At 54.7% G+C, this 27,543-nt stretch overlaps 1 protein-coding gene across 1 annotated transcript in view; it reads left to right on the top strand.

The window, feature by feature from the left end:
* COL13A1 (collagen type XIII alpha 1 chain) overlaps positions 1 to 27,543 on the top strand; it is a 143,858-nt gene that overhangs the window by 93,477 nt on the left and 22,838 nt on the right. Inside the window, exons 16-31 of the mRNA XM_054572678.1 lie at positions 652 to 678; positions 1,472 to 1,507; positions 11,831 to 11,875; positions 12,805 to 12,837; positions 13,506 to 13,532; positions 14,145 to 14,207; positions 16,004 to 16,057; positions 16,938 to 17,024; positions 19,259 to 19,312; positions 20,435 to 20,479; positions 20,837 to 20,905; positions 22,089 to 22,112; positions 23,635 to 23,697; positions 24,715 to 24,759; positions 25,133 to 25,285; positions 26,680 to 26,724. Of these exons, the coding sequence (XP_054428653.1) occupies positions 652 to 678; positions 1,472 to 1,507; positions 11,831 to 11,875; positions 12,805 to 12,837; positions 13,506 to 13,532; positions 14,145 to 14,207; positions 16,004 to 16,057; positions 16,938 to 17,024; positions 19,259 to 19,312; positions 20,435 to 20,479; positions 20,837 to 20,905; positions 22,089 to 22,112; positions 23,635 to 23,697; positions 24,715 to 24,759; positions 25,133 to 25,285; positions 26,680 to 26,724 (870 nt within the window). The remainder of the gene's footprint in view (positions 1 to 651; positions 679 to 1,471; positions 1,508 to 11,830; positions 11,876 to 12,804; positions 12,838 to 13,505; positions 13,533 to 14,144; positions 14,208 to 16,003; positions 16,058 to 16,937; positions 17,025 to 19,258; positions 19,313 to 20,434; positions 20,480 to 20,836; positions 20,906 to 22,088; positions 22,113 to 23,634; positions 23,698 to 24,714; positions 24,760 to 25,132; positions 25,286 to 26,679; positions 26,725 to 27,543) is intronic.

Raw genomic sequence — 27,543 nt, 5'->3', positions numbered from 1 at the left:
AGATGGTTTTCTTTGTTAGGTTTTTTATAAGGAAAAAAATCAGCAAGTATGGTTTTAAACCAACTGAAACAGACCAGACTGAGGCATCACGGTGTTCCGCAGCCCGCGTTTGCCAGCCAGACCGTCTCCCACCACTGTGGCCAGGACAGGCTTTCCCCGCCTCTCCCTTGGGCTCCCACAGGCCCTGGGCCCACGCCACCTCCCCACTGCTGGCTGCCATGGTCACAGCGCCCTGGGGGAAGGAGGCAGGGCTCCCCCGCAGGCTGGCAAGACCAAAGGCAAAATCGTAACTCTTCTGGGCAAAGCCGGCTTTCCAGGGAGGGGTCCCAATTAGGAGGTGGGCGGGTGGGGATCTGGACCAAACCACACTCTTGATTTAACATGATGCCACTGACCTATTTTCCAGTGGGCAAGCACAGAAGCAATGCCCACGGCGCCCACATGGCTCCAGAGAGGGACATGTTGTCCCCACGTGCCCTCAGCAGGTTTCAGATACCCTCCCAGGATCCTCCAGTCTGTTCTCTAGCACATCCAAAAGCCAGTACAGCGACTCAAGCACTGCTTTACCCCCAGCATCCACTGGAACCATGACTCACCTCAACCGTTTACCAATGAAATTCGCCTCTACTCACCTTTCTCTTACTTCTGCAGGGCTTTCCTGGGCCTCCTGGACCGAAGGTGAGGGCCCGTCTGGGAGATACGCTGAGGGCGGGGGGTCGGGGAGAACGTTCCCTGAATGAGGAGGAACTGGCAGTACTGAAGGTGCTCCTTGAGGAGCTGAGAGGGAGCTCAGCTGAGAGACGGACCATGCTTGGCTCATTTCCAAAATGCCACCTTCTTGGGAAGTGATTGGGTCTCACAAAGATTGAAGGTTTGTGTGCTCAGCCGACCAAGTCTTATGGCTGGTGTGGAAGGTGCGGTCCCAGCTCCAAGGATCTCACAGTCTAGTTTGAAACTGAAGGTTGATGTTGAGGATGTTATTACAACATCCCAATAAAAGGGCGTTTCATAAGGGGTCAGAACTGGAAGGGACCTTCGGGGTCATCTGGTCTCTTCTGAAACCTTGTCTGGAAGCTCTTGATATCAAACAGACACCCCCTTTGAAACTGAGGGACCCTCGGGCTCTGAGGATAATTTGCAAAGCCTGACCATTTTACAAATGTGGAAGCTGAGGGTCCTGGGGCAAAATGACTGGTCCAAGGGTTCAACAGAAAATCAGTAGTAGAACCAAAACTGCAGCTCAGGCCTCCTGCCACATTGACCCTTCCCAAGGAGATCCCTGTGTCTCTGCAAGGCAGGGGCTTGTTCTGAACAGCAGAACAGCCTCTGTTATTGTTCCAGCAGTGGCTGGGGGTGGAGGTCAGGAGGATTTAGACATGTGGAGGGGGGGATGGGAACTTGAAGGGAACAGCAGGAGCTGGGGTTTGACACTAGGAAAACCCCTCTAACTGTCCTCTCTTTGTTCCCCCAGGGAGACCCGGGGATCCAGGGCTACCACGGCCGGAAGGTAAGAAGCGGGGATGGGAAGACCCCACCCCCCCCATGGTAATCCAAGTGTGGTCTCACCATGGTGCACGCAGGGTCCAGTCTTGGTCATGCACACCGCATACTGCGCACACACTCACCTAGCATGAGCCTCATAATGCTTGTGAAATTTGCTGGACAGGGATCTTCTCTCCACTTGGGGGAGCAGGGGGCTGATGGGGGGCAGGGGCTTAGGCAGATCAGTGGTCCAGCTGGACCTCTGTGGCTATCTCTGTACCAAAGCACCTCGGGTTCGCCAGGCAGAGCTCTGTGCTGAGCATTGTTGGGAAAATGGGAGTAGGGACCCAGCCCTGCTCTCTGGCAGCTCAAGGACCAGAGAGATGGAATTCCTGCACAAAAAAAAAAACCCTGGTGAAGGACACTGTGCTAACTGCTACCATCATAAAGCACTATGTGAATATGGGGGATGCAGATATTAATTCCAGGCTGGCAGGAGTTTGGGAAATCTTCTGGGAGGCAACAGCCTATGAGCTCAGTTGTGGTGAATGGGTAGGTGTATCAGTTATCTATTGCTGCGTAACAAACCATCCCAAACTTACTAGTTTGAAATGATGGTTTATTTCTCACGATTCTGTGGATTGGCGGTCGGGGAGTACTGCTGGTCTCCCCTGGGCTCACTCATGCAGTCACATTGGATGACGGATGGAAAGGCCAGAGGGGCCGAGACAGCTCCGTCCACATGTCTGGTAACTGGCGCTGGCCATGGGCTGGGTGCCTCTGTTCTCCACTTGGCCTCTCAGCCCCAAGTGGAATAATTAGCTTTCCTTACAGCATGGCAGGCCCAACACAGTGTCCAAAATGGGCAAGTCTCAGTGCACTTGCATCACATTTTCTGCTGTCCTGTTGGTCAAAGCAAGCCACATGGCCAAGTCATGTGAGGTAGGGGAGGGGATTCAGCTTCCACTTCTGTTTGTGGAAGGGGTGGCAAAGCATTTGTGGCCATTTTTAATCCACCACAGTGGTTCTTCAATCAGCGATGTCAAGGGAAATGGCATTTTAGACAGGGAAACAACTTGAATCAAGGCCCGAAGTGGTCATTTCAGGAACTATAATAACATAAAAATAATCTTAATAAAAGTCACCACTTGATGAATGCCTACCATGTTGCCAGGCTGTCCTTCAAAGTGACCTGCATTATTTCTGATCCTAAGGCCACCCTGAGAGGCTGGTACTCTTCTTCTTCTATTTACAAATGAGAAAACTGAATACACCCAAAGTCCCTTGACTCATAAGTGACAGGGCAGGAACGCATGTCCAGGTCTGGGCCCTTCTCATGGTACCACCTGTTACTGGCTGGGAAGCCACTGGGGCTTTCCTTGCAGGAGAAGAAAGGAGGCAGGAAGGAAAGAAGGACATGGAGGGGGAGGGGTTTGGAAAGGGAAGAATCACTCCTGAGAAGCACATTATTCCGTGTACTCTAATCCAGCGGCTGCCATGACCGCACTGTTTTATGGGTGCTTGGTGGGTGAAATGGCGAGACCTGAGAGTTCTGTAATTAGTTCTGCATAAACTGAGAAGTTTGTATTGTGTCAGGAAGTGGAAATTATAGCCCCCGCGGTTGCCTCCATCCACTCACACAGACTCACAAAATTTACTGCCTCCTGGTGCAGAGCAGGGTCGGTTTTCCCATTAGCAGCCCCACTAGTTCTTTCAAGCTGTGAAAAAACTACAGGGCCGGCAGAGGTTTCCCTGCGACTGTGGCGATGCCCAAAACCAACATCCACACCATGGCGGTGTCTGCAGTCTCCTGCCATCCAGGAGTCTGGTTCGTCCAGAAGAGAGCTTGGGCTTTGTTGTCCTGAGAGGGCTCAGCTTAGGACTGGCGTGTCATGATGATAGAGGCCCTGGTCCCATGAGCGTGGCAATCCTGGGCTCAGGCTTGGGACAAATCATTCAACCCTGACTGCATTGAACTTACAGGGGAAACCATTGTGGCCTTGCTGACAGAGGGCAACTCCTGGTTCCTCAGAAGCCTGCCCTGGGGAGAAGAGGCCCAGGGCTGCGGCATAAGGCTCCAGCATGCAGAGGGGAGTGCACTTCTTCCACATGACTGGGGTAGAGCCAGCGCTGATGGGTTCCTTTGGAGGGAGGGAGGCCGCGGTTCCCGGAGGTATTCGGGTAGAGGCTTGATAACTATGGGCCTGGCACGTGTTGAGAAGCTCCTATGTCAGACGAAAGACTGGATTAAAACCCCTTCCAGCTCAGGGGAGCTACAGCTTCCTGGGGACAGAGTTGGCGCCACACCCCTGAGAGAAGAGCAGCTCTGGCTTTGTAAGGAGTCTTGGTCTCCTTGAGTCTGTGTCCAGGTCATCCTTCACCCACGGCCAGGCTTGTCACCAGCATTGCCACTTCCAGACCTCACGAGGAACTGAGGAGGCCCTTCTTCTTCGCGCTTGGCTCTTGCTCCTCACCCTTTCTTTCTCTGCCACACTGTCCCCTCTGCCCTTCCACAGTGGCCTCTCGTGGGATCTGCAGGGGCCATGTAGCTGGCAGCTCCCTCTCCCTGCCTCTCAAGGTTTCTGGAAGGCTCCTATTGCCTCTACTTCTCCCAGCCTGTCCTTGAGCCTGGTCAGTAGCTGCTCCTGGAGCCACCAGGCAGCCTCAGAACCCACATCTCTGTGCTGGCCCTCACTCTGCTGGGACCCTTGTTCTGTCATCACTTCAGCCACGGCCTCCTCATCCAACAAAGCCCAGAGGGTATGCACTGGGCACTGGTGGCCAGAAGCAGAGGGTTTGCCCCTACTGACTTGAGGCCATTCCCCAAGGTCAGGCAGCTCTCAGGAGGCTCCAAGGGCCTGTCCCACTGGCCCTGGGGCAGTGGGCATCTTGACTTCAGTGGTCACCGTGCCTGGGCAGAAGTTTGCTTCTCATCAGAACTCTGAGATGATGAGACGAGCACTCAAGGACAAGTGCAGCAATACTTTATGTCTCTGGTTTAGCCAAAGACCATTCATTCCCCATCCCACTGAGCCCTTACCACGGCCCAGCTCATTATCCTCACTGTTCAGATGAGCTCAGATGTCAATACTTTGCCCAAGGTTGCGCAGCTGGTGAACAGTCCTCTGGAACTGGAAGCTAGGTCACATGAGCCTGAGCCCGGAGGCCGGCCTGCTCGCCCTGGTGCAGAAGTGAGTGTCTCCTCAGGGGCTCTCACCCAGGCTGAGCTAACTGTGCACAGAGCCCTGTCTTCTGTGGTTTCTCTGCAACATAGAGGATTCTCCCCAAAGCACCGTTCCTTGGGTCATCATTTCTCTCTTTTTCTCTCTTCTCCCCTCTCTGCTCCGTGCTTAGGGTAAGGCACAGTAAGGAAGCTCCAACAGGAAGGGTGGCCTGATCATAGGAGCTGAGAAGAGTTTGCTCCCCACCCCAGGGAGGAGTGAGCACTGGCAGGTGGGAACACAGAGCTGGGACAGGGGCCAGGCTGTGAGGGGGACCCGTGGAGTAACCAAGAGACCCTCCACATCTGCTTCCATTGCTGTGCACCAACGACTTGATATGCATGCAGGGAGGCCTTCCTTTCGGCTTGGGGTGGAATTTAACTTTCAGCAAAGATGTTTCTCAGCCCATGAACTTTGCTAATGATTAGCTCCATCCACCAACCATCACCATCCCAGCAACTGGACCCAACCTGGCAGCGTCTCAAAGGCTAGCCCAGCCCAGCCAGCAGGGCAGGCTTCTCCACCAGCTCTTTAGGATCAAAGCCCAGCACGGCCAGCAGGCCCCATGCTACCCCAGCCCTACTCAGGGCCAGCCCCGCTGCCTGGACACTGCGGGCATTGTAGTGTGCCCATGTGGTACCTATTTGATCCAAATGCATTACACCGATCTTCTTTAAATATGTTGTAAGACGCAAAGTGTGTTTAAACCATTACAACCTTGGCTCTCTTTCAAGAGGATTGACGAGTATTGTCAGACTATATGTGAATCACAAACCTGGTGAGAACTTATCTCTAAGCACGTCGGAGCTGGTCAGTCTGTCTCAGCAGTGGGGGGTGCGTTTGATGCACGTGGCAGTCTGGGTGTTAAGCCTCCAGGTTTACATGGAGGACCGTGGCTGAGCACACATTCCCTTTCTGCTCAGGGCTGTGCGTTCTCAGACCAGAGGAGGCGGGATCTGAGAACTTCGTGATAGAGCAACTGGTAACTGCAGTCACCCTTCCCAGAGGCTGTGGGGATCCCCAGAAACAGGGGCTCCCACGGGAAGAGGTCCGAAGCACCCTGTGGTTGGATGGCCAGGGCCCTGGGGTGAAGGTGTAAGGAGCAGAAGCTCACCCAGCCAGCCCCTCTCGGTCTTCATTTCCTGGCCACGCCAGCCCTTCTCCTCACTGCCCCTTGGCCCTTCCACACAAGGGCATGTTCATTCTGATCTGCCAGTCAGGGCAAGGGGCCATGTGGATGGCATGCTTCTGTAGAATGGTAATTAGTATTATTATAGGTGACTTATGAGGCCTCTTCCAACATGCCAGTTTGATTATGTGGCACTTTTCATGTATGACCTTACTAGATCTTTATAACAACCCTGTGAGGTAGATTTTATTCTTATCCCCAATGGACAGATGAACAAACAGGTTCACAGAGGTGAACACCCAAAGGTCCACAGCTAGGAAATAGTGAAGTCAGTTCTGTCTGACCCCAAAGCCTTGCTCTGAATGACTACTATCTGGGTCTTATGAGCCCTGGGGGTCCCCATGATTTCTAGTAAGCAGTCCTTGCTCCCCTAGAAGGAAAGGAGGTGAGTATTGAGCTGTTTTCCTCCTTGTAAGAAAAAGGTTGTGACTGGATTTGGGCCTTCCTCTGAACCTCCAAAGCTCTCTGTGAGCAGTACCCGGAGCATCTAAGGCAGAGGATGTGGAGTACTTGGTGCATTTTAGTCAAAGAACCAAGGAAGGGTAGTGTTTTCCCCATTGGCACTGACTTCACCTGAATGCTTCCTTCAGGGAGTTGGCACGGTCCCAGGACTTCCAATAGAACCAGGAGAAGGTAGCTTGTCTCAGCCCGATGCTGCAGCTATTCCTGAAAGCTTCCTGCACGCCTCTGGCTCCCCGAGGGCCTGAGCAGCCCCAGGCTTCTCTCGCGCTCACACGCAGAGTGCTGCATACAGATGGGAGTCACAGATATGGGAGCCTTCTGGTATGGGGACAGCAGTCTCCCAAAGCCACGAAATCCCAGTGGGGACAGCCAGACCATTTACACTGAAGCAGATCAGGGAGCTGAGACTTGGGCTCCAGATGTGAGGCCTCATCGGGTCTCATGGGACTCCCACTCTGCCGCTTCCCAGCCCCCAGCCTCTACTCCCTGGGCCCTGTTTCTCCTGCACTCCAAAGTCCGCAGATTAATTAGAGCTGACTTTTCTTTTTGGAACTAACTACAAAATCAACCGATCTCAAGTCGAGATTACGAGCCAGCCGCCCTTCCAAAGCCCTGGCCTTCAATGGGGCGCCTGACCCCGGTAATTCCCCAGATCGCTTCCTGCCAGCCCCAATTACCGGAGGACCTGGCATTTCCGTGGTTCCAGGCCTCTCTGGTCTGGAGCTGGCTAGAGTAAGGGCAGGGAGCTGCCTTTTTCCCGGAAAGGAGTCCTGGGAACTCTTCAGCCGGAGAGAAAGACGTTGGCCCTCTTCACCTGGATTTTCCAGCCCAGGAAGGGACCCGGGTCCAGGCCAGAGCCGCCTGCTGGCCCAACCCCAGCCCTCCACTGCCCACACTCAGACAGGCCTTCCTCCTCTCTGCAGAGAACAAAGAGTCTGTGTGTGGAGTTGCTTTGCTTCGGCCCAAGACCCCCACCCCCATCCAGCACTGGGCTGCAGCAGGAGCCTCACATTAGGGAGATCCATTCATCTCCCCATGTGTCTCTGGACTGACCTTGCTTGGCTGGGGAGCTGACCCTGAAGCCCCCACCTCCTTCTATACTACATCGTCTTGCCAAGTCCCTGCTCCACTTGTTCCACAAACAGTAAATCACCCATTAAGAGGCCACTCCCACCGGATGGGAGCATGGCCAGCTTGTGCACCAAGGGGCTCGCTTCCATCCTGTCATCTCGGGAAAGGATGGGTCCTCACACCTGGAAACGAGGCCCAGCATAGGGAACCTATTGATGCTGTAGCATGAGCACACACAGGGTCCAGCTGGCGAGTCAGGGACACTGTAAAAGTCCTGGCTGGGACAGGCCCTCAAGGTCATTCAGGCAGCCCCTCTCTACCCACCTGTGCTCACCCAGAGCTTTCCAAGCCACAGTGAATGGAATCTACCCCTTCCAGGCTGGCATCCAAGCATTGGCTCTCGGCACCACAGTTAAAAAGCCAGCCTCCCAGGTGGTGGGTCAGCCCAGCCTGGGGGGGGGTCACAAGCCTGGTTCCACAGCAGCTTGCGCCACCCATGCTCTGTGCACCTGGGGCAATACCCTTTGTAATGCTCAGGCACCCGCCTCCCCAGCCGCGGGACGGCCCAGCATGGGTGGCTGAGAACCACTGCAGAAGCCCCTGCGGTCCCACTGGGAAGACATGGGATGGTCACCAGAGAAGGGATGAACTGAGAGCTCCTCTCCCACCTAAGATGAAGACGTTAGTCAGTTAGTGCATCTGAAGTCAGCACCATTCCAAATGTAAACCGTTTGAAGAGGGACACTTTTAAGAAGGAAAACAGGAAAGAAGGAGCCTCTCGATATGCCCTCATGAAGGCATGCACGAGGAAAACTCCAGGAACAGCATCGGTCTCCTTCTAGCGCTCGCTGCCAGAAACCCTGCTCTTGCTCCCTACAAACACCCGCCCTGGCCTCCTTGACAATGACTCTCACCCCTCTTTCGCCTCACCCGCTGTCTAGGAATCAATATTTTCTGGCTAGGACCAGTACAGCCCCTAGTTCAGAGGTCATGCTGGGGAAAGCCCGTGGAGACAAGGCCTGGAGAAAGGAGACTGATGAAAATGGACTGAGCCTGCAGGGCGGGGTCAGCGGAGGGCACTCCTGCTTCCTGCCCAGCAAAGGGCTGGAAGTGAGGGAGGCCCTGAGATGCGGATCAAGGGAGCCTGAGTCATTTGCAAAATTAAGAGACCTGACCCAGGCAGAGGGAAGGGGCAAAGGTCAACAACGCTAATGAGGAAGGCTGCCTCCTTAGGAGGCTCAGAGGGGCCCAGATTTCCCTGGAGGGCATGGCTGTGTCTTTACATACAAACCTGCATGGGCTGAAGACAAGCCCAATTAGCCAGAAACCCTCACTCCTGGGTTCTGTTCTGCATGGCTCCTGTGGAGATTGGAGACAGAAGCACAGACCAGTGAGGATGAGCAGACCCCACCCTCCTCCCTGCTGGAGCAAAAGAAGCTGAGTATCTCCTCAGGACAGGAGAAAGAGAAAGCAGAAACCTCTCCTAGAGCCACAGTTTTACCAAGAACTAAACTCTCTGCACCAGGGAGCCTTCTTCTGGAGCTGCTAACAGACCCATTGTCCCCTCCCCGGCTGCGGCCTCTCTCCCTCCGAAATGTCAGGGCCGGGGAGGGATGGGGGAAGATGGAGGAGCCGGGGTGAGTAGAAAGCACCGAGTCTAATCTCACTTTGCAGGAGGGGATCCTGGACCCAAACAGGAAAAGTGGCTTGTCCAGAGTCACAAAGCCGGCCTGCCTTTCCTGACTCCCAGTCAGCTCCCCAAAATGGAGGTGGGAAGGGGAGGCAGGGCCACTGAGGGAAAGACCAGGGAAGGGAAGAGCAAGACAAATGGGAAATCCCTAAATAGTCAGGGACCCCCAGCCTGACCTCCCACCTGTACCCCCCACCGCAGGGGACTCTGTCTGGTGTCCTCGGGGCTAAGTCAACCCAGCTAAGCTGGATGGCATGTTAGCAGGCCATCTCAGTCCTTTAGAGGAAATAGTGACAGGGGCCCTCAGCTGGTTCTCCAGAGGAAGGGCTTTGAGGCCCTCTTGGCTGCAGTTGCCAGACTTCTGGCAAGGTCCTGTGGTGCCCTCTGCTGGCCATGTGGCAGACCTGTGCTGGCAGGCAGGGCCCTGCCTAGCTCTTTGTGTGCCTGTGGTTAAAGACCCAGCTCTGGGGGCTCTAGGCTGAGCCGCCCTCACACCCTGACCTCTTCATGCCTCTGAGACACAGCCTCGAGGACCCTCCAGCAGAGAGGGGCTTCCCCTTGCTTTCAGCTTGCAGAGGGTGTTTAATGAAAGCAGGCGGATCATCAGCCCATGGCATGCTGGGGTTGGCCTGGAGAAATGGGTACCTGGGCTTTAGCAGGCAAAAGACCTATGTAAAAATCCCTGCTCTGCATGACCTTGGCAACTATGTCTGGCTTCTCTGAGCTACGGATTATTCACCTGTGAAGCAAGAACAACAACCACTCCCATGCAGGATTGGATTCTTAGAGACTGAGTATAAGAAGGATATAAAGCCCTTTAGCCCAGGGCCAGACACAGGGCAGATGCAGTTGATGGCCACGCCTTTCTCTGCTCTTTCCTGTAAGAGGGGTTTCCCAAAATTTTGTGACTAGGGCAGACCTGGGGCACTGGCTTGTCTGCTGTGGTCACTTCCTAAGTCCACACCTCTGCTTGTGTCTCAAGGTTCTTTGTGAGTCAGGAAGAGGAAGGGATGCTGGGTTTGGAGCTGAAGATTCTGAACCTTTTGCAGACTTCAGAGACTTGGCCCAAAGAGAATGGGATGAGCTATCCTAGGCTGACGTGGATTTGTGCACACAGATGGCAAATGCACAGGGGTCCTTGCTGCACTGAGCGACCAGCACTAGGCTTGGGGCACAGCAAAGGGCTTCATAGAGGAGACAGTGTTTGATCAGGGCCCCCGACAATGAATAGGGTATTGAGGAAATAGCAGAAAGTCATAGAATCGTGAAAATGGGTGGTGTTTTCAGGGAAACATAATAGGTGTCAGAGTGTCAAGTGATGAGCCTGGTAAGAAAGTGAGGATGGAAGGCCAGGCTCCTGAGCCTGGCCTCTTTCCTACAGTCGATGCCAGGCAGTGGCTGTGTCAAAGTAGGGAGCATCGCTCTCCAGTTTGTGGACTGGGGAGCGTGAAGGCCAACCATGGAGGAGAGAGACAGAAGTGGCTCTGTTCTTGGTCAGCGTAAGCGTGGACCACGGCTGCCTGTAAGGGGCAGAGAAGGGGTGAGGGCAGCTGAAAAGAGGGAGACCAGATGGGACCAGGTCCCCCTTGGCCTGTAGGCCTGTGGGAATGGCAGCATGGCCCAATAGAGGAAGCTGGGCCAGAAGCAGGGTCTCTCCGTGTTCTGTGTGGCCATCCACAGTGCTGGCCTTGGCAAGCAGGAAGCTACAGAAGCTGACAGTTGTCACCCGTCGCTGCACAGCATTCTGGGCCCTGGCTGGAACTGCATTTGGAGTTCAACTCATGGAGACAGAAACTGTCCTGCTTTATTCCCTGCTCACCCCTCCCCCCACATAACAAGTTAGTCTCGAGTCACCTACTCAGCTTCCATTTGTCACTGGCTGTCATCTCCAACCCCACCTCCTCCTGGTATGTCCTTCCAAGGATGGGAGAGTACAATCCCTGTCCTTCTGCTTAAGCTCAGCCCCTTCCCATAGATTGGCATTTTCACAGGGCAGTAGGTGAGGTGCTGGGAAAGACAGGGCACTGCTGAGATGGTCTCAGCCTCACAATATCTTGGGGGAGCGATAGCTGTCCTGGTGCCTCTGGACAGGATCGAGGAAGTGCCTTGATTCACCTCCAGTCACCCACCACCCAAAATACAGGTAGACCCTCTGCCACTTAGGCCCTTGGGAAGAGTTAGACCCAAGGAACCTGGGAGGGAAAGAAGCCCAGGAAGAAGATGAAATGCAGGAGCCCTTCTGGCTTAGCCAGCAGGTACCATGGAGCAAACCTGCTGGGATGGGAAAGGGGCAAGAATTCCCAGGCAAGGATGGCAGGGAGGGTGTACAGTAGGTAAGTGGCCGAGTGGGCCACTTCCACCCCACAGCACTGAGTTCTAGGTCGGCCGGGTCCGTGGCTGGCAGTAGATCCTGAACAACTTACCCTGTCCCCTCCGACCACATAGGACTCAGGCTCCTCTGGTGGGCCTCTCTCTGGGGGCTGTCCTGCACTGTGATCCGTGACCGGGACCCCTCTACAAGCTCACATGGCTGAGAGGAGTGGCCCGTGGCGGTTGCCAGAGATGGCAGGTCCTCAAAGCTCATCCTAGCAGGACCACTGCCAAGCTTCCAGACCAACTATCCTCAGCGACATCCTAGCCAACCATGCTTCAAGGGCCAAGGCCTCGGGGTCCTGTGTCTGGTCTTCATCTCATTGTTCCTGTTTCTTCCTTCAGGGAGAACGGGGCATGCCAGGGATGCCGGGCAAACACGGAGCGAAGGTACCTTCCCCTGACCACACCGCGGGCAGCCCCTCCCCAACCCCACCTCTCTCCCACGCTCCCCCTTTCTGCATCTCACTGTGAAGACAGGGTACACGTTTCCTCCTGGGCCCTCTCCCCTTACTGCACCAGCCGGTCCTTCCAGACAGGGCTGCTCCTGTTTGGCCCACAGCCATCATTCACCGGTGCCCCTCTGATGTGGCCGAGCCTACTTCTGGGCATTTGGGGACCATAAAAATCTCAGGTAACCCCAGCTCTGGCTACAGTCCTGAGACCCATGTGGGGAGTAGGCACCCCCTAAAATTCACCTCCACTTGGGAATTACTATGCACTGTGCTTGAAAGCCTATTCACTCCCAAAGGAGGTAGATGGTCTTGGGCTGACATGGAAATGGGGTTCACTGCCAGCTGCTCCCCCGTCTGTGAGGGCGGGAGTCCGGAGAGCTTCCTGTGAGGAGAATCCTCCTGACACTCTCTGGGGTGGACTGTGTGTGGGGACGCCATCCACTCTTCTCCCCTTCCCCTCTGCTCTACCTCCTCTCCCCCTCCCCATCTCCTCCTCCTTCTCTCCTGTCCCAATGAAGCCCTCCCCCTCATCAAACGCCAGGATGCCCCCACCTGGCTCACCTGTGGGCATCCTGCCATGGTGCCTACTGTTTCCCCCAGAACAGCTTGGGTACTGAGCCAGTGGGTGGGAAACCTGGGGCCGAGCTGTGCTGTACAGAGCGTCTTCCTCAGCACCACCACCCCCCGCCCCTGCACTCCGACTGGTGCCGAGCTCAGCACCTCTCCTCTCCTGGGGGCCTGGGCAGCAGGCAGGAGTGAGCAGCCCGCCTTCACATCTCCCCAAGGGGAGGCCGGGAGGCTGGCCAGCTCCTCCAGGCTCCGCCTGCCTGCACAAGTCTCCATGCCTTTTCCTCTCTCTGCCAGGGGGCTCCGGGCATCTCCGTGGCTGGGATGAAGGTCAGTGGAACGCTGTAACTCGACACTGAGGGGCAGGATGGGAGAGATGGAGAGAGGAAGACAGAGCCGGGGCTTTAGGGGCTCTGAACCAAGGACAGGGCAGATGGGATTGCGAAACATGTCTCTGAAAGCAGCAGTTTTGGCAGTGCATGCATAACTTGAACAACCGATGTTTACCTAAGTTTTGCAAGGAAGTAGCAAAGGGTTCCCAGCCTCAGCTGCTGGTCTCACCCTCCTGCGATGTGCAGTGGGGCCAGAGCTTTTCTCCACACTCTGAAATTTAGCAGCTACATGCTCGCAAAGCTTCAGGGAGAAGAGCAGGGTTCCCTCCTGAACCCCACCCTAACTGCCCCGTTGGTTGACAGGCAGAGGGATGGAAACCCCCCAGAGCAAAAGTGCTCAGTGTGGCTCTCCCGGCAGGGCCACTTACAGGGGGCACCATGTGGGAAGCAAAAGCTCGTGTTATCCTCCTTTTCCTCCTGGGGTGCCTCACTGACACCCACACCAGCCACACCCACCACCTAAGGGGAGGCTAAGGAATGGCCCGGGCAGCCTCTTGGGCCTGGGGCTTGAGGTCTAAGCACAGAAGAACCCTGGGCACCTTTGTTCTTGTTCGCTCTCTCCCTCCCTCTCATTTTTTTCACCTGAGTCTTTTTTCTTCCACACAGGGAGAACCAGGGACCCCGGGAGCCAAGGTACTGATAAAAAAGAAATATTCGGGGCTGCAGGGCGCATCAGGTTTCATGGGGAGGTGGGAGGGGCTGCTGCTGTTTCACTCTCGGGACCCCTGAGGCTGGCCTGGGGCTGGGGACCAACCGAGCAGAGGAAGGCCTGCCAGGGAGGAGCCGCTGCCCACGAATGCACTGCAAGTGCCTCTCTGCTACCCGACCCGGGCCTGGACAGCTCAGCCAGTTTGCCGGGGTCACCTGTGCACCTGCTCCAGGAGGTGGGAACCATGGTCCCGGCACCTGCAGAGCTCTGTCTCTCTCATGTAGTTCATTAAAAGATGTAACATGAGGAGAAGTTTCCATGGTCAAATACGTTTGAGAAATATTGGATTAAAAATAGCACACAGGCTTCTTCATTGCAGGCCTTCGTAGAGCCTTTAATATGCTAAATGGTTTGGAAAGCTCTAACATCTAAAAGGGTAATATCTTGTGAAAGATTTTTGAACTTTTTTTGACCAGGACATCTTGTTTTTCAGAGGAGCATCTTGTGGGACTAGTATTCTGGGAACACTGTCCATACACCCCTCATGACCCCCCCCCCTTCATCCTCTTAGGAGTGACTTTCTCTTCTTACCCCAGGGAGACCCAGGAGCAGCAGGGAAGCCGGGGCCCCCAGGTTTGCCGGGAAAGAGGGGACAGAGGGTAGGATATTTTGTCTTTGAGCCTGCGCGCCCTTCATCACAGCCTCCGCTGATGTCCCCCTCCCTGCCCCACCCCCGTGGCTGGCCTGCCCCCTGCAGTGTGCTCTGGGCGCTTGCGTCCCCAGGAGGAGGGGAGCGCTGGGACAGGCTGCGAAGCTTCAGAGCAACCCTCCCTCCCTGAAAGCCATTGGTTGCCCGGGAGGAAAATACAGCAGAATGAAGGCCCTTCCTCTTTCTGTCCCCACTCCCCCAGGGCCATGGTAGGGCAGCACTGCATTCTTTTTTGACCTATTTCAGGGCGTGCCCAACGAAGGCACAGCCCAAGCAAAGCAGGGCCTGCTGGGGTCCCGAGACTTACTGTGCTCCCATCACCTGGGCCCTTACCCAGCCTCCTCCCCTTCCTTGACCAGCTTCAAGCCAATTTGCCATTCAGCTTCTACCCAAGGACAGGTAACAAAGGACTGACCCCCAATGACTTGGTGTGGCTTCTTTTGTGGCCCCAGCTGGAAAGGTCATTGAAGCCTAATTGAGCAAATTATGACCCAGAGGCCTCGATTTATATTATTACACATGTGACCCGCCGGCTGCCAGGCTATGGAGAGGGGGGCTTCTCGCGCTGACCGGGCAGGTGCATTTGTGGCGGGGCGGGGGTGGGGGTCTCCTGATGTGAGCCAGTCTGTGAATGAAAAGTGAACTCTTGGTGGCAGAGAAGGTGAAGCACCAGGCCTTGAGGCAGGAGGGGTTGTTCGCAGTCACAGAGCCTCTTCACCTGCACTGAGAGCGGGCTCTGTGACTCACACCGTGGGGAAAGAGTTCTCCCCAGGAGCGGAAGACGCTGGTTTTGCGTCGCAACAAAGGACCACATACTGTGTGGCTTAAACTACAGACGATTATCATCCCACAGTCTGGAGGCCAGAAGCCTGAGGTGAAGCTGTCAGCAGGGCCGGCTCCTTCTGCGGGCTGTGACGGCTGATGTGCTCCAGGCCGGTCTCCCGGTTCCTGGGGGTTTGCTGCCACCCTGGCCGTTCCTCGGCTTGCAGCAGCATCACCCCAGTCTCCGCCTTCATCCTCACAAGGCGTTCTCCCCGCAGGAGAGTCAGTGGCCACGCTTCCCCTGGGTGTACGGACACCAGTCACATTGGATTAGGGGCCCACCCTGCTCCAGTATGACTTCATAACATAATTATACCTCCAATGTCCCTACTTCCAAATAAGGTCACATTCTGAGGTACTGGGAGTTAGGACTTCAGCTTACAAATTTGGGGCAAGACACAATGCAACCCATAGCTAGAGGCAAGCTCCTCAAAATATTCCTCCAAAGAGAAGTTCTAGTTAGGTGGTTCTTGTCTTCTCTAGAGGCAGGGAGGAGGTGGGCAGAAAGCTCTCCCTGGAGACCAGGGGCCCCAAACTGCTGGACATTAGGAACATGAAAAGAGCAAAGGGGTTAAAAGGAAGAGCTTCCCCCACTACCGGCATTCCAAACTGCTTGCTGCTCCCCAGGAGACCCCGAAAAGGACTCAGGGCTCTTGGCTCCTCTCCCTGTGTGAGTGAGGAGAGCCCAGTCCATAAGGGGTCAGGAGAACAATGGTGTGGGTCGTCAGCCGTGTGAAGTGGCCCAAGGAAGGAGTTGGGCCCAGATGAGCGTCCTTCAGGAAGGGGAGTCCTTCAGAAAGCAACTCATGGAGGGGAAGGGAGGGAGGAGAGAGGAAAGCCAAGGCCCGGCGCTGGCAGGGTGATGCCTTCACTGACACCCTGGAGAAAGTTTCTAACCCTGCATTGTCTGCGTTTCCCTTGCAGGGTGAGAAGGGGGCTGCAGGCTCCCCCGGGCTACTTGGCCTCCTGGGGCAGAAGGTGGGTATTGAGAAGCTCTGAATGGTGAGTTCTGCGTAGAGGCCTCAGTGTTCACCCACTAACTTTCCCAGCCCTGCACATTCACAGGAGTCCCGCATCTGAGGTACCTCCCCTGGATTTGGAGGGAAGCAGCTGGAACACAGTCAGATTCCATTTTAGAGGAGAGGCTATGAGATACCACATGGGAGACCCTGATTGGCAAAAAAAAAAAAAAAAAAAAAAAAAGGCCCAAATTCAGAGTTCAATAGCTATGACCTGGTCAGATTTTTCTGCTCCAGCTCTGAAAATGTGCTCAATGGTCCATGAGCTCTGTAAGTGATCCCATTTGATAAAAGACTAGAGGTCAAATAAGTTTGGGGAGAGGTGTCTAAGGAAGGCCCCCTTGGGTAATAGTGGGACACCTTAGCCTGTCAGAGCTCTGAACCTCCTGCTGCAAAGGAGCCTGCAAAGCTTCATTTCATCCCACCTTTCTTAACATTGGTCACCAGGCCTTTTTTTTCGCCCCCTCATTTCAGTTTTCAACCCCTTGGAAAAAAGTGTTCCGTGGAATACACTTTGAGAAGCACTGCTCCAGACCCAGGTTCTGATGGGTCTCTTGTTTCAGCTCTAAACCTTTTCCCCTTCAGCCCCCAGCTCCATTCTCCACTAAAACCCATGGCTGGATCACACCAGGCCAGGCTTCTGAAGGCCCCTGGTTCCCAGCCCTCCTGGAGCCCACAGACCCCTAATGCCCATCCCCACCCCCACCAAGTTTAGCCTAGACGGAGGGGTGGTCAACTGCCTCTACGTCTTTGCTGTAGGGGGAGACAGAGAGTCGTCAACCCCATCCCTCCAGAGCTAGGTGGACTCAGTGATGGTAACTCTTGCTTTCCATTCTCAGGGAGAGAAAGGTGATGCTGGCAATTCCATTGGAGGAGGCAGAGGGGATCCTGGTCCCCCAGGGCTCCCCGGGCCGCCAGGGCCAAAGGTGAGTCTTCCTCTCAAGGGAGATGTTAGCCTGAGGCTTTTATCCTCAGCCCATTCTTGGGAGATTCTGTGTCCCGGGCACCTTGCCTTCTCTAGTCTTCTGCTCCAGAAGTGTAGTTTTTCCAGTGGATTCTGGAAAGGTCACTTGATCAGAGCTCCTTCTTCCAAACAATGACAGTTTGACCATCCAGGAGAGATGTCAATACAGGACAGATGGATGGCCCCACTGATTCAAATGGCTGTGAGGTAACTGAATCAGGGACTGACTGCAGGACCTTAGGACGGCCAGAAAGGCCCCTGGCCTAGGCTCTGAACAGGTCCCAGGTCAGTGAGCTGCTGGACCCTGCTTGGTGGCAGCACACTTCGGGGAGCAGGGGTGGGGGCAGTGGAGACAGCTGCAAACGGGACTGCCCACACTCTCCTTGCTCTTTGTGGAAGATGCAGTGGTAAGATTTGGGTTTCCCAAAGCAGATGCTTCCTGTGATGCTTGCTTTGTTTTAGGAGCACAGGGAAATGAGAGGGTCTCCTCCTTAACCTATATGGAAAAGATTCATTACCCTTATGATTGACGTCAAACCATGCATTCATTCCACTGAAGTTTATCAAGGGCTTGCTATGGGTGAGCCCTGCATGGGCAGCAGGCCTTCAGAGCACCTGCCCTCAGCTGGCCCACAGTCTAGCAGGACAAACAAACCCACAGCTCACAGGAATACAGTGCAGCGAACCACAAGGAACCCCACAGGCAGGCAAGGTGAAATGGCTTCCCCTTCCCCATGCCCATGCCCTGTGCCCACCTGACTGTGGCCGAAGCAGAACCCCCCTGGCATGAGCACCAGCTTTGCCAAAGATGGACCTGCCACCTGGGCCCCCAGACATCCCCAGTTTTTGAGTTTGTCCTGCTGACCCCACAAGGCATGCATACCTGGTACATTTTGGGTTTTAATTTGGGGTTGGAGAAACCTGGTCACTATTGTCCCTGCTCCCTGGAACAAAAGAAAGGGAAAGCTAGTAGACTGCTCCCAAAATCACGTCCCCTTTCCAAGACCAGCCAAATGTTTAATAAGTGACGTATTTGGAATGCGCCTCCTCTTACCTCCTCTGCCCCTCCTGTCCTAGTGTTAGGGGAGAAACTCAGTTCTTCTTGCCGACATAGTAAAGACTTACAGATCAGCGAGTCTATTACCATGCAAGCAAAGTTTATTAGTGTTAAGTTTTCATGGGAGCGAATGGACCCAGCTAAGGTGGATATGAAAGGCAAGAGCTTGGGTGGCAAGAGCAGGGTGGCCAGGGGCTGGGTGGCCAGAGGCATCAGGTTCTTTGTTCTGAGGACTTACTATAGTTGGTGGGATGGGGGTGAAGAAGTTACACAGTGACTGACAGGTAACGGCGGTGCCAGCTTTCCCTGGGGGACATGACCAAATGTAGGTATGTGTGGGGGTCTGTTACCCCGAATCCTTCTCTTGCTCCAGACTCCATTTGTTTATTTGCCATAAAACAGATACCTGACAGGAGGCGGGCAATTAACCCAAGTTGTTTTATGGGCTTTTTCTTTGGGGCACTGTGGACACTCTTCCACCTCCCAGGCCTTGGGATGCATACACAGTCTCAAGGTTTTCCTTTTCACAGCTAGTAGAGATGATACACACAGACTTTCAAGGGCTCCCCCCCTCCTGCATTATCATAGTTTTGCTTGTGATAGCGGCACACTTGGCAATATTATCGGGCCCGGCTAGGACTGCTGAGTTAGTGGGTGGGATGTTTCCCTCTTCCTCCCTGTTTTGGTTTACTATCTATCCTACCTATCCCTAGGCCTCCTCAACCCACTGCAACCCCCCACATACACACAGGTCCAGAGCCTTCACTGTCCCCTCATCTTCCAGGCAGGATCAGATGTGTCTTCACAAGCGTTTCAGCTCCAAAATGACCCACTACGGGCTGCTGGCAGTCCTCAGTTGGGGGTCCAGACAGAACCGGGCACGTGTGTTAACTGAGGAGGGCCTGGCTTGGGGAGGGGAGGAGGGTGCAGAGCAGAACTCAGAGAAGGAAAGGAGTAGGTAAAAAGTGTTGCCAGGAGGAGGTGAGGCCCAGGCTGGGCCCAAACGTGGGTAGGAGTCAGATAGGAGATAGCGGCCCAAAGACACTTAATACCCAGAACATTAACAGCAGGACCGTCTTTTGCCTCCTTGAGCAACTATCCAAGCTGCCCTACATGCCCTCATCCCATCTCTTCCCCAGGGAGAAGCTGGTGTCAGTGGCCAGGCCGGCCCCCCTGGACAGCAGGGAAACAAGGTATGGAGACCCCCAGACCTGAAAGCTGTAGGATGAGGGTCAGCATGGGAGTCCAAGCCCCAGCTCAGAGATTAGGATTTTGGCCATCCCTGCGGCTGGACCTCCAGAGCACAAGGCTGACCAGCCATGACCCCTGTCTGTGCCCCTCCCCTGAGACAGCAATCACGCAAAGGCTGGCCAGGGGACAGGACGCTTGGGCTTGGGGGTGACCCGGATCCCCTGCTCCATTAGCTTCCAAGCCACTGATAATGGTGGACTCCCACCTCTCTCCAGCTGCTCCCTATGGACGGGCTGGGGGTGCTGCTGTGTGCCTCCCACGTGCACAATGACTGAAATGCTGTGGGGCAGGGAGGCAGAGGCAGGTGACCCACAGGTGGCAGTGGCTAGACGCACCACGAGCTGGCCAACTGCAGAGTCATCAGGAGTGGAGTTATATAGTAAAGGGTTTGTTTTGCCTTTATTTGTACTTTCTATCTTTTCAAAATTGTCATCAATGTTAACATTATCGCAGAACAACTGAACTAAATTTACACCACTTTCATTTATTCCCCATCATTCTGTTCTGTTTCCAACAGGAAGAAATTCCCTCATTTCACCTGCTCGGGGAGGCTGGGGGTTCCTAATACCTTCTGTTCCCCAACCCCTCCCGTGTTTTATCCTGTAGTTTGGGTCTTTCACAAACAGAGGGGAGCCTAAAAGGACCACATAGGCTCTTCATGGCAAATATTGACCCAGGCAACTGGTGACAAGTTTCTGAGTCCTCGCTACCTGAGCAGAATGGAAATGAAGAGAATCACAGGGCCTGGTCTTTGCTCACAAGGAGGTGGCTAATTAGAGGGCTGGGGAGGGGGGTGTGGCCAGATGGACACAGGTAGAGTCACTAACAACTAATGCAGGACAGAAAGAATATCTTTCAATGCAAAGCTGGAGGGAGTTCGGAGGGAGAGAGGAGACGGGCAGATGCCTCATAACAGAGGGGAGCCTGCACTTTAGGGTACAGGACCTGAGCTGGAAGGAGCCTCCTGGCCCCTCCATGGCCCCTAACGCATGGCCCATCTGCGGCGGCAGGTTCTCTCACGCCTAGCTTTATCCCCATTTCACTCCAATTCTGTTGTGCAATAGGGGGACCCTGGAGCACCTGGAGAACAGGGACCTGCTGGCCCCAAGGTATGTCTCAGCACAACGTCTCACCTCCCTGGGGTCACAGAATGAAGTGGCTTGTCCCTGGGGTCTTGAGGGGGAGAGAGGGGAAGAGCTTGCTAGCCCCGATAGGAGGTCTGACACTGCAGCCGTGACTGGACTCAGTCTTCTCCAGGTCAGTCTAGTTCAGCATTCTCACAGGGCCGAGCTCCTGAGCGCCCTCTGAGAGCGTTTGGAGTCCCCTGAGAGGTTCCCCTTCTTGCTGCTCTGGATCCTCCTGTCTGTAGCCAGGCGCAGCCAGTGTTGGCTATCGTCCCGTTTGATAGGCAGCAGTTGTCATCAGGTCCCTGCTGGCCCAGGGTTGAGGTCTCATTTGTCTTGCAGGGCTCCAAGGGAGAGCCAGGGAAAGGAGAGACGGTGGATTGCAGTGCCAGCATCAACGAGGCTCTCCAGGTGAGTGCGGGCTGGCCTGGGACGAGAGTTTGGAGGCCTCTGGACTCTGCGTCAAGGCCTAGAGAAGGGAGCGCTGCAACACTTGGGTTAATGTCCCTGAGCCCAGGCCATTGGGCAGGGCTTCCCAGAGAGTCGGAGAGTTGCTCCCTTGTTTTCTCTCCTTTGGCCTCCCACTGTGCAGCCTCCAGGCAAATGGCCCCCTCATTTGGCATTCAGGTGGCCTGGCTTTCCATCTGGGCCCATCTGGCCCACCACCCTGGCTCTGAGTAACGCAGAACCATACCTGGAGCATCCTGGCACCCTGCGGGGCGTCAGCCCATGCAAGGTTTGGGGGCCTCATTTCTTCGGTACACACACTCCCGTTTCACATGATAGCATCTGTCTTCCTGGAACACATCTCCCTTTTGCATCAAATTTATCATATTTCAAGTTCATATGGTGCCCACCCGCAAACGCAGCGTTTCTCAGCTTTGGCACTATTGGTATTTGGGGTCATCTTTGCAGCGCAGCCGTGGAGGAAGGCTGCACTGTGTGTTGCCGGATGTTCAGCAGGGCGCCTGGTCTCCACCCACCAGAGGCCAGTGGCACCCCACCTCCAGTTATAACAACTGAAGTGTGTCTCCAGACATTTCCAAATGTCCACGGGGCACAAAACTGACCTCCCACTGCACCACTTCTTTAAAGGACACTTTCTCACTGTGTGAATCCATTTACGAGATGTACAATTCTTTTTTAATGCCAACAATTATCCATTTAATTATTTTTTGAGTGATCCCATATTTTGCTATGCTGCGCCTGTTTGTTTAAAGGGCGGTACATCAGAACCTTGAGATCTATGTACTGGACAACAGGGAGCAGCAAGGGAGGGTCCCAGTCAGCAACTAGAAACAATAAGGGATGTTGCTTCTTCCCTCTTTGGCAAAGTGAAAGAAAGGTTGCAGGCCATTTGAGGGCTTGTCTGAGTCCATTGTAGGACAGCCTCAGAGCAGCATTCCATGAGACGTGGGGCGTTCTCTGCCCAGTGATTATACACCTGGGAGAGGTGGAGGTTCCATGGGGCTGGGGGGCATGGAGCCCACTCCTTAGAGGGGCCCAGTGCCCAGGTTCCATGACTGGGCCAAGGGGACCTGACAGATGGCACTTGATTTGCTCTTCACCTGATTGCATGGTGTTGGTTTTTTAGGAGATGCCAACGCTGACCTTGATCGTAAGTCTTCCTCTTTCTTCACTTTTGCCGGGCACCAGGCAGGGGCGGGGAGGAGGGCAGCCTGGAAGCAAGGACTGGAGGTCTTGCCTCAAGAAAGCAGCCGCGGGGCTTTCTGGGTTAGGGCTGACCTAGCGGTGCTGGGGCAGAGGGTGAGCTAAGTCTGAGCAGGGAGTCTCGGGAGCTGCCCCCACTCTGGCCATGGCTGTCCACCCAAGCGGCTCTCAACCAATGCAGCTGTGCACACTTGTCACAGTGTAAATGCTGCCTTCCCATTACAGCTCTGTCAAGGGAATAGAGATATAGAGGAGGGTGTTTTTATGTTTCTCCTTTTTCTCAACCTTCAGCTGACAAAGTGCATAATCCTAAAAAGCCAGTAGCAACCCTCCGCATTTGAGTCAATTTTATCACCCACACCTGGAAAACCAGTGCATTTCAAGCCTGGAGTTTGCGCACGTGCCCACCAGGGACAGCTGTCTGTGAATACTCGTAATTAACACACCAGCACCAGGTGGAGAGGAGAGGGGTGATCACAAAGTTCTCCAGCTACTGGCATTTTGTTTCACTGAATATTTTTAGGGATCACGTGCCACAGAACACACGTAGGGATGACACAAACCCAGAATCAAGCACCAATTAGATGATGTCCCAATCCCAGAAACTGGTGTTCATTAACCACATGATTCTGGAGTCAACGAGTTTCATTTGGAAACATTAAAATATATCATTTAAAATAGCTTTTGGAAGCAAAACTTTCCTGAAAACACTTTTTTTTCTTTTAAAATCAACCTTGAGGTATAATGTATATGCAATAAAATGTACCCCTTTTAGGTGTAGAGTTTGCTGAGTTTTGACAAATGTATCTGTACACATGCATCCACCACCCCAGTCACTCCAGAAAGTTCCTTCATGGGCCTGAGGAGTCAGTCCCTCACCTACCCCCACCCTGAGCCCCCCTCATCTGCTTTCTGTCACCGTGGATGAGACGTGTCCTTTCTAGCGTTCCCTACGAATGGAATCACAGGGTGTATAGGTGTCCGCATCTGGCTTCTTTGCTCAGCACAGTGTGTCTGCGTTTCATCCATGGCATGGCAGGTACCACCCTTGGTCCTTTCTCTACTGCTGAGCAGCATTTCATTGCATGGATGAATCAGACCTTCACCTGTTGATGGACACTTGGGTTGTTTCCTGAAGACATTTTTAAGTCACTGTCAGGGAAAGTCAGAGTTGTCTTCTTGGAGCCCGGGAGCCCCCAGTGGTGCCTTAGAGGGAAGAGGAGGGAGAGGCTGTTGGGCATGGCTCCAGGATCCCCACCGCCCACTTTAACCCACACATACTCAGCACCTATCTGCTTTACATTGAAAAGTTCCCATATTATTTCCTTTGCAAAGAAAATGTTCCTGCCACTGTTGAACGTTTGAAAATGACTGATCTCTATAAACCACCTCTGTGCACACCCCTCTGGTGACAGACGCCTCCTCCTCAATCAGAAAGTTCTTCCTTGAGTCTTTCTTTTCTTTCCTAGGGGCCCCCGGGTCCTCCTGGACAAATCGGCCCTCCTGGAGCTCCGGGGATCCCAGGCCAGAAGGTAACGCTTGTCTTGACAGGGGCGATGCCTGTGGCTGCCTCTGTGCACGGGAACCCGTGGCCATCCCTCAGCCCGTGGCTCTCTCATCGTCCCAGAGCCACTACCTCACTCTGGACCGTACTTCCTCCCGATGCGTCAGGCACCCCCCACATCTCAGCTGCCACCGCTGCTCCCGCCCTCGGCTCTGCCACTCTTCCCTGGCTGCCTGTCTTGAGTGCCTATAACCTACGAGCCCTTCTGATGTGGCAAGCCTGCCGCACCAGACCCTGCCCCAACCAAACCCACCGCGGTGATCCTAATCCACCAACGGGTTACATGGCCCTTGCGCTCATTCCCAATCTCACCCCTCCCTCGCTCCCTTTTACACTCTGCCCCCAGCCCCTGTGATTTTTCTCAGAAGGCCTTGCATGTTTGCCCCTCTGCCCTCTGCTCATGAGGCCCCCTGCCCTGAAACCCCTTCCCCTCTCCCCTCCCTTTCAAAGCCCACCTCCCCCTTGAAGCCCTCTCTGATCTATCAGGTAGAATTCACTGCCCTTTCCTCTCCATTCCTCTCAGAGCACATATATCGTTACCCATTGATGGTGCACTTGGTTGTTACCTGGCCTCAAAAAGAGAGGCCACACCTCCCACGCCTAAAGAAGGGCCTTGGCTTGATGTGAAAATGAAAGGAGCTCCCTGTAGGACAACCAGGACAGGAGGGCTGGGTTTGAAGGGGACGAGGAGGCAGGCACCCCTCCCATGGAGCCCTGGAGTGAGTGCCCAGGGTCCCAAGCGGCAGTGTGCGAGGTCAGGACTGAAATGCGGACGGCAGAGCCAGAGTGCTCAGGCTCCGGTCCTGGCTCCACTGAGCTCACTGAGGAGGGCCTTGAGCACACAACTCAGTGTTGCGCTGTCACCTGTAAGGTGACAGTGCAAGCCCATGCCTTCCGGGGACTCAGGGCACACAGGATGGGCTATGTAAATGACAGCTGTCATTCTTCTCTGCTCCGGAGTAACCTCTAGTTATTCTGTCTGCAGGGGGAGATTGGACTGCCAGGTGCTCCAGGACACGATGGAGAAAAGGTACGAACGGACACTTCCAGACAAACCTCAGAAGACAGTCTTTGCCCTGGGAGGTGATGGGGCAGAGGCTCTGGAAGAAGCCCCAGGGTGGGTCTTGTGGGGAAGGCAGAAGAGGAAGGGAGGGGAGGCACACCCTGCAGAAGCCCTGCCGAGCCCCACACTGCTGGCCTCGGAGAAGCCAGCAGACCCACGCTGGGGTGGGCTGGGGCGGGCGGCGGAGCCCCTTGGACCCCCACTGGGCATTGTACAGGCTCTCTGCCAGGTCCAACCAAGCACAGAAGAACCGAGTCCTTCGGGCTACCCGTTCTTTTATGTTCTCTCTCCTGTTTTTTCCACTAGGTTATCTAATCAGTGTTGTTGATATTTTCTAAAGGGACCTCGAGGCAAACCAGGGGACATGGGCCCTCCTGGTCCCCAAGGCCCCCCAGGAAAGCCGGGGCCTGCAGGAATAAAGGGAGAAGATGGACACCCAGGGAGTCCAGGAGAGAAGGGGGAGAAAGGGGAGACGGGACAGGCCGGCCCACCGGTGAGTGCCAGGACTGGGCCGGCCACGTTGCCCTCCTGCATGCTCCGCCCCCAGCATGATGCTGGCCCCACGCACCGTCTGGGCTGCAAACCTGGAGCCAGGAGTTTGGGGCAGGGGATTTACCTGGTTTCCTCTCAAGCCACTTCCTTTTTGAAGACCTGTGTCCCACCCCAGGAGACCTGAGTCCTGTTCTGTCATTTTCTTATGAACATCACTGAGCCTGGCAGAGCCTTAGCTCTCTCATCTCTAAAATAGGGATAATAATACTTTCCCTGGATACCACGCTAGGTTGTTGGGAAAGAAATACAGTCTGGATCTAAAACTGCCTCTTGGGAAAGCATGCAGAAGCCCTCTACCTGGGAAAGCTTGCTTGTAAAAAAAAAGGGGGGGGTACTTAGCCCACTCCATTAGGCCACTGCCTTGGCTTGGGAGCCTTCTCTGAGCGTCAGGGGTTTTCACCTGTGAGTGGTCACCATCCTAGACACCTGCCCTTGGAGGAAGGGAGCCATGTGTGCACGCCACATTGGGTCACAGATGCTCAGCATGATGACCTTGCGCTTGACTAACAGATCTTTGTTGGTCCTTAGGGTCTAGATGGCCCAACTGGGGAGAAAGGAGAACCAGGTGGCCAAGGGAGACCCGGAGCGACAGGATTGCCCGGCCCAATCGGGCTTCCGGGATTTACAGTAAGGCCAGAGGGCTGGGTATCCAGGTTGCCGGCAGGCAGCTGCAGACAAGCGCCCATAGGCAGGGGCACCCCTCACTGCAGTCCGCAGCCCAGCAGGCGCCTGCACTGCGATGAGGTTGCACTAACCCCCAGCCTGCCCACCCTGGGGAGGGGCATCCTCTTCACGAGCAGATGAGGGGCAGTTGAGCATAAACAAGGGTTCCACCTCACTCAGCCCACAGCATGGTGGCCTCTGTCTTCAGGCGCCAAGATAGTTCAAAAGTCCTAGGGTCTTAGACTCAGAATTCTCCTTTTACAAGGAGAACCTCAGAGGTCAACCAGTCCACCTGTGACTGCCCTTGCTCAGCTAGGACAGGGGGTAGCTCACCGCCTCCTGGCATGTCCCCTTCCTTGTGGGACAGCTCCCAGCTGGAGGGAGTGCTCCTGAGTGTGGTGTGCGAGCTCCCTCGTTAACATCCTCCTCTGCCCCGCAACACCCCCCAGAGGCTTACTCATCCTGGAAACTCAGATTATTAAAGGCAGTGATCACAGGCCACCTGTCCCACCTTTGTCCTTCAGGCTGACCACCTCCATAGCCTCTGAGGTGTTCCCTGCCAACGCCCAGGCCTAGCATAGTGCCAATCTGGTTTGCCACAGATATGAGGGTATGTCTGCCCCAGGTCCCCTGGAGTGCTGGCACCCACGCCATGGTGTTTTGTGCCCGCAGGGAGAGAAAGGAGAACCTGGGGAAAAGGGTGATCCAGGAGTAGAGGTAGGTGGTGCCTGCTCTGCCTTTTGTGTCACAGGGTTTAATTGACAGGGACTGCGTCACACCAGTCCCTCCAGTGTGCACAGAATTTCTGCGATCTAGAATGAAACTCACAACTCCCTGATTCAGGAAGGGGGCAGGAGCGTACACTGAGCACCACAGAGGGTTAGCCATGTAGCCCCGGTCTGCTGCGTGGTCTCCCCATTGATCAAGCCGCTCAGTGACATTTCACCGAGCACCCACCACATTCCACTCCTGGAGCTGGAGCCTGGAGATCAGAAAATAAACAGACCTGTCTCTGTGCAGCAAACAGTCCCCGTAGTGGGTACTAGAGTGGCAGCAGGTCGGGGAGTTGGATGACCATCCCCAAAGGCAGGTCATTTGAGCAGAGCCTTGAAGACTCTGTAGAGGTTTGCCTAGAAGCTCCAGAGGTAGGTTTTCTAGAGAGAGAGGCATTATTTTCTGAGAGGTGTGGTGGTGAAAGGAAGAGAAGAGAGCAGTGGAGTAAGAGGTAGTCAGGCTGGAAGCCAGGTTCATATAAAATGGGGAGGAACTGGCAAATGTGTAGGTTCAAGGGAAAGAGCCAGGAAAGCAAGAGGTCAAGGACACGGGAGGACGAGGGGATTTGGTGGGAAGGCATGGGCCACCCAGACACCACTGCAGAGCTCAGGGAGAGACCACCAAGCCTTCTCAGTCCCTGAAGAAGTCCCCTGGCTCCTGTCAACTTCAATGTCACCAAGTCCTGTCTGCATTTAATGAAACAGACCTGATTATACAACATGTATGTTACTTATTTGGAGATGGATAGCCTCCTAAAGAAAT

The sequence above is a fragment of the Pteronotus mesoamericanus genome, unplaced genomic scaffold (assembly GCF_021234165.1).
Source record: "Pteronotus mesoamericanus isolate MK-2021 breed Mesoamerican mustached bat unplaced genomic scaffold, CSHL_Meso_final contig_24, whole genome shotgun sequence".
NCBI classification, from domain to species: Eukaryota; Metazoa; Chordata; class Mammalia; order Chiroptera; family Mormoopidae; genus Pteronotus; species Pteronotus mesoamericanus.
This window is presented reverse-complemented; position numbering and strand designations above follow the sequence as displayed.